Source organism: Gossypium hirsutum, chromosome D13 (genome assembly GCF_007990345.1).
Source record: "Gossypium hirsutum isolate 1008001.06 chromosome D13, Gossypium_hirsutum_v2.1, whole genome shotgun sequence".
Classification (NCBI taxonomy): Eukaryota; Viridiplantae; Streptophyta; class Magnoliopsida; order Malvales; family Malvaceae; genus Gossypium; species Gossypium hirsutum.
Genome location: NC_053449.1, coordinates 55,528,464 through 55,534,463, shown reverse-complemented (window position 1 = coordinate 55,534,463; position 6,000 = coordinate 55,528,464). Strand labels below are relative to the sequence as shown.

The window sequence follows — 6,000 nt, the reverse complement described above, 5'->3', positions numbered from 1 at the left end:
TCATCACTTTCTCTTATAATAAAACTCTACTATAACATCATTTCCATGCTTTTTCAATAATATCAAACTTAAAAATATATTGAAATCTTGATGTTCTTACCTTGTCATATTAGTTTCAAACTTTAACTTGATTTTCTCTCTCCTCCAGCTTCTATTTCTTAAATCTAACTTGATATTCTAGCTCCCCATAGTCTCCTTGTTATCTTTCTCTCTTGATGGATATGGAAATTCTTTTGATTTCTAGGTGAAAATGGTGAATTTTTGGTGGAAGGACCAAATTGTAAAGAAAGCAAAACTTTCTTTCTATCTCTCTTCTTCTCACGTTGGTGCATGGGAAAAAAATGTGGGATGGTGATTCTTCATCTTCCTTTTCTTATATATATACTAAATAAAATAATAAAATAATAAAATATTATTTAAAAATCAAATTAAAATATTAATAAACTAATATTTATTTAATTAATCTAAAATATCTCCAACATCATCATTGCCTTCTAGATTTCTCTCTCTTCTAATTGACCATTTTGCCCTTTATAATATTTAAAAATTCCATCCGTAAGTCATCACTTAATTTGGTAAAATTGTGATTTAGTCCCTCAAAATTCTTCACCTTTTCAATTTGGTCCTAATTCATCCATTTTCCTTAGTTTCTAGATTATTTCACCCTTAAAATATTTTCACCATTGGTCCTTCAACTTTTTCTTATTTACACTTTACCCCCTCAAATTTTGAGTATTTACTATTAACCAACAAAACTTTTCTCACTTTTGCGCTTTAATCATTTCTTGAATTAATATATCATAATATACTTCCCAATGTTGCCATAACTCAAAATTTCCCTTTTTGTCATTTTATTTCCTTATTTTACTATATCAATGATACCTACTTTCTTACTGTATTAATTTTCGGGGTATTACAGTAGTAATTTTCGGGATATTACACCTTAAAATAATCCTGTAGACATTAAATAAATATTAAAATAATAACTCACTTATTGAATTTGTGGTCCCGAAACCACTGTTTTTGACACCACTGAAAACAGGCTATTACAGATGGATTCACTATGACCAAATTATTTATTTCCATTTTCAAACTTCATTTAATTCAAAAATCATAAATTCATTTCTAGTTCATTTTCATTTTGGAGAAAACTACATTCATTTCTAAATGTTTTCCATTTTTCCATTTTTACCATTTTTGTTCTATTCATTTGATTTAACATCCAACTTTTCGCCTATTAATTATAAACTCATTTAGTCACAAAGTCATTTCGTTATAGTATCGTGACTAAGCTCTCCCCAACGACATACCATTACGAAAGTAACTCGATCAGTGTTCGTCCAATGACCTTGTCATAATTGTGTTATCCTCATAGGATATCCTTAATGTTTTTGGGTTAAATCTACTCTCCTAATATGATCCTATTTTTATCTCATGGTAACCATTACATCTTCCTTCATGAAAAGTCAATTATTATTAAATAGTAATCAAGTCATTCATCACAAAAACGAACAACTCATGACCATGTTTATTTTTCATATGTCATGTAATGCTAATAAAGGGATACCGTTAGCCATATCTTGGGCTATGAATTCTACTATTATGAATGACATTACACATTACAGAAGTCGTATACCCAACGCACTAGCTTTCAGTTCCTTATTTATTCAAACTCAGGCTTTTACTTACATCAAAGTATACGAGTCACATATACATAGTCCGTCATCCATTCAGGATTTAGGTATGCCACACTTTGAACGTTACAAGTGAATAAATCCATAAACGGATTCATGATCTATTCTTTTTGGGTCTAGTCCGATGTACTGTTAGTCCAGTCAGTCACATCTATGTCTTTATCTTTTGGGAGTCATTCGCTCTAATGTGCAAGACAAAGCATCTCCCAAATTGGACTTGATACATGATCTATTCTTCTTGAGTCTAGTCTGATGTACTATCAGTCTAGTTAATCACATCTATGTCTTTATCTTCTAGGAGTCATCCACTCCAATGCCCAAGACAAAACATTTCCTCAATTGGACTTGATAGACGACATATTAGTCTTGCTCATTTACAATTAGACTAAGGAAATATTTAGGTTTATCTACTAATACAAGTTATCTTTCCGTTTTATGATCTGACCACGTAATACCACTTAGTTTTAGTTAAACATTAGACAACTAGTGAGCAAATATTTGTTTCTATTTTGCTTTGCATGCAAAAATCATATGAGAACATTATACAAATTATATTAATGTAATCCATGAATTGTTTTATTAACCAATCAGTTCGAAAAAATTATAAGTCTACAAACGAATTTACTATACTTAAGGCACCAGATCCAACAAATAAATGCACATTTGTCGTCTCTACATGTCCTTGATTCCCCACTAATTACAGTTATGGAGCTGAATCAACGTGATACTCTTGCTACTGTGTTTTGAGTTAGTTTGCTTTTGGCACTTCTTACAACATGTTTGGTTTGGTGTATTGGCTAAGCCAATACACCCCTAATCGGTGGACCCCACCTAATCCCTCTCTATCCCGTGTTTGGTTTAAAGTATTGGTAATACGGGTGTAATCGGTTACTTTCCTAATCGGTGAAAATCACCGATTTCTATTCCTCCCATTTTGCCCAGATTAGGAACGACTTCAGCAAACCCTCCCTGTTTTACCCTCCCCGATCCCCTGTGTTCCTCTTCCGTTCCTTCAAGCTTGCTCTCCCCATTTCATTTCTTTTCTTTTTTGGCCGATTTGCTTTCTGTCGATTTGCTCTCTGTTTTACCCTCCCGATTGCCTTCCCTATTGTCTTCCTTCCTTCTACCTTCTGCCCATTTGCTCAAGTTTCGACTGATTTCCTTCTACCTTCTCCATTCTTTTGTTTTTCTTTACAACTTATCTGTCACTCTTTCGATTGGCCTTCTCAACCAGTCGACACTCTTTCGATTGCTCTCAAGTAGTCGGTTTTGACACTCTTTCGACCGATTGCTCTCTCGAAAGGTAAAGGTTACTGCCTTGTTAGTGCAAAGACGAGTGGTTGTGACCGGGATGGGAGTAGTAACTCCGCTTGGACATGAGCCTGATGTTTTCTATAACAACCTGCTCGAGGGTGTTAGTGGTATAAGTGAAATCGAGACTTTTGACTGCGCTCAGTTTCCGAAAGTAAGTTGTCTTTGGTTGGGATCTCTTGTTTTGCTCTTGTTTGTACTGCTACTCATTCTTACTGCTCCTGTTTTCTCTCCAGAGGATTGCTGGAGAGATCAAATCTTTCTCAACTGATGGATGGGTTGCACCAAAATTTTCCAAGAGGATGGACAAATTCATGCTTTATTCTCTTACTGCCGGAAAGAAAGCTTTGCAAGATGGGGGAGTAAATGAAGATGTAATGGAGGAGTTAGATAAAATGAAATGCGGAGTTTTGATTGGTTCAGCAATGGGTGGCATGAAGGTAAAATCTTTTCTAGAAGAAGGAAAGTGTCATGGTATATAGTTTTCTTTCTATATCCATCGATTCATATACATTGCTTGTTGTGGAATGAACAGGTTTTCAACGCTGCGATTGAAGCTTTGAGGATCTCATACAGGAAGATGAATCCTTTTTGCGTACCGTTTGCTACAACAAATATGGGTTCTACAATGCTTGCAATGGATTTGGTTAGCTTAAATTTAGATTCTGCAATGTTAAGAGAGACCTTGATGGATGTTAAAATTTCGAGTTTGAGCTTTAAACTGATGATTTCTTCAGGGATGGATGGGTCCTAATTATTCAATCTAGGCTTTTATATGTATATTATTTTTGCATGACCTCTATATGCACCTGAACGATGTATATGTACCTGAACGATAATATTTTATATGATATTGATAATATTAAGAAGTCCTAATTGCAATGACCTCTATATGCCTTAAGAGTATGATTTTTCATTTGAGAAAATGGTTATGCTGTGTTTATTTTACTTCATTTCTATCTTTTAATGAGAAAGAAGGGGCCCTTGTTTTCAATGTTGAGTGTTGAAATATAAGTCCAATTAGCATGGTTTTAAGTCCTAAGGTAGTCAGCATTGAGTTATTCTTAATGTTTAGCATGATCTTCATGTTTTGGCATCTGTTGGGGTATGCTTGATTGATTTCCCTTGATATATGATATTGATTGACTTTACATTGGGTTTTATTATGAATTAGGGATACACTAGTTTACATGTAGAGAATGCTGTCTTTGCTTTGTGTGACTGTTTTATCTGTCACGTTTTTACTGTTAGTGCATCTAGTTTCCAAGCATATAATAACTTAAAGCATTATTTAGTATTTAGTTATTTGTAAGCTGTCTTTAATTATCTGTTAGTGAAGTAAGTACTCACTTTTTGCTTCATTGACCAAGCTTTAACTGACCTATATCAAGTTGCGTTATGTTTCTTGAGGATTACTTCTTAGCTGTCTTTCCCGGTAGAACTTGCTAAATGATTGGCAATAGAGATTTCCTTTAACCGTCCAACCATTTTTTGATCGGCCAGTTGTTGTAATTACAACTTTCTTTTGGATTTTACAAGTTCCCTACTATCTTGATGAAGCTACAAGATGGGGTTTGGAAGTATCTGAGCTTAAGAAACAACTGCAGGAAGCCAAGTCTAATGGCATCACTGTTAGGGCCTTGGTTGTAATAAATCCAGGCAACCCAACAGGACAGGTATCAATGAAATGCTTTCAGAAAAGTATATTATAAATGAAAAAGGTTCATGCAATTTCATTTTTCTATTATTTCATTTACGGAATGTGAATGAGCTTATACAAAGTTTGGAATTTTGACACAGAATATAAACTCTTTTACTGTCTCCAGGGTATTATGGAGAGTGTGGAAAAAGGGGAGGTTACATGGAGGTTACTGGGTTTGGTGCTGATGTGAGGGAGCATATATACAAATTAGCATCTGTGAATGTGTGTTCTAACATCACTGGTCAAATTCTTGCTAGTCTTGTAATGAGTCCACCTAAGGTTATATCTTTTGCCATTTAAAGCCAGTTATCTGTTTGTATTCAAATGACATTGGATGTATGACATAGGACTAAATAGATTTTGAGCTTTGACAAGCTGCTTATAAGCATTGTTTCTTATAGAAGAAACACATTATTGGAGAAAGCTTTTGAATCTCCCAACTATTGGATTTGGGTTTCTTTTTGACAATTTGTTTATTGTGCTTTTGTTTAGATGATGAGAAAGGAAAGTCAATAATTATATTTACTCGTTAAGTTAAATGAAGATATTTGTAATTTAAAAAAATAAAAATTCAATATAAATTTAAAATAAGAGTTTAACTAAAAAATAAGAGTTAGTGGCAAAAATTAATAAAATTTAAATTTTAGTGGTAAAATTCAATAACATAAAAATTAAGTTACAAATTTACTCATATTTTTTTAAAAAATAACGGCAAATATAAATAAAAATAAAGTACAGTGACAAATTTCAATATTTATCTATAGTATGATGATAATTTCGCACTTTAATATTTTTTAAGAAAACAATATTTGAATTTTTTAGAATGGTACGGTAAAAAAAAATTTAAAACATAATTATTGTGCCAGCTATTTTAAAATTTTTACCAAACACAATTTTTAAAATTTTTAGATAATTTGGTAAGAAATTAACTGTATTCCAATTATTAAATAATATGGTAATTTAAAATAATTTTAGTACAAGATCATATATATCTAATATAATTAATCGTCATTAATTTGAATTTATATTAAATAAGTAATTGAAAATATATATTTTATTAAATTATATTTAATAATAATTATGTTAAATTATATTTCATAGTATTATATATTATGATTTTAGAAAATTCATATAAGAATATTTAATATTAAGAATTTTATTAAATTATATATTTTAATTAAAATATATTTAATAGTAATTATGTTAATTTATATTTTACAGTATCATATATTATGATTTCAGTAAATTAATATAAGAATATTAATTATTAAGAATTTTATTAAATTATATATT

General features: G+C 31.4%; 1 protein-coding gene and 1 long non-coding RNA gene across 3 annotated transcripts; both read left to right on the top strand.

Moving 5' to 3' along the window:
- Window positions 1–2,959: 2,959 nt before the first annotated feature.
- Window positions 2,960–3,487, top strand: LOC121224989 (3-oxoacyl-[acyl-carrier-protein] synthase II, chloroplastic-like). Its single transcript, XM_041108650.1, has 2 exons — window positions 2,960–3,159; window positions 3,242–3,487. The coding sequence occupies exons 1-2, from the start codon at window positions 3,046–3,048 to the stop codon at window positions 3,485–3,487; spliced, it is 360 nt and encodes a 119-aa protein (XP_040964584.1). The 5' UTR covers window positions 2,960–3,045.
- Window positions 3,488–3,540: 53 nt separating this feature from the next.
- On the top strand, window positions 3,541–5,175 carry LOC107940147 (uncharacterized). Of its 2 annotated transcripts, XR_005923059.1 has the most exons (3): window positions 3,541–3,651; window positions 3,743–4,681; window positions 4,832–5,175. It is a non-coding gene; the product is annotated as an uncharacterized lncRNA (long non-coding RNA). The 2 variants fall into 2 exon arrangements; XR_001695369.2 differs by lacking the exon at window positions 3,541–3,651 and having other exon boundaries at window positions 3,664–4,681.
- Window positions 5,176–6,000: the final 825 nt, after the last annotated feature.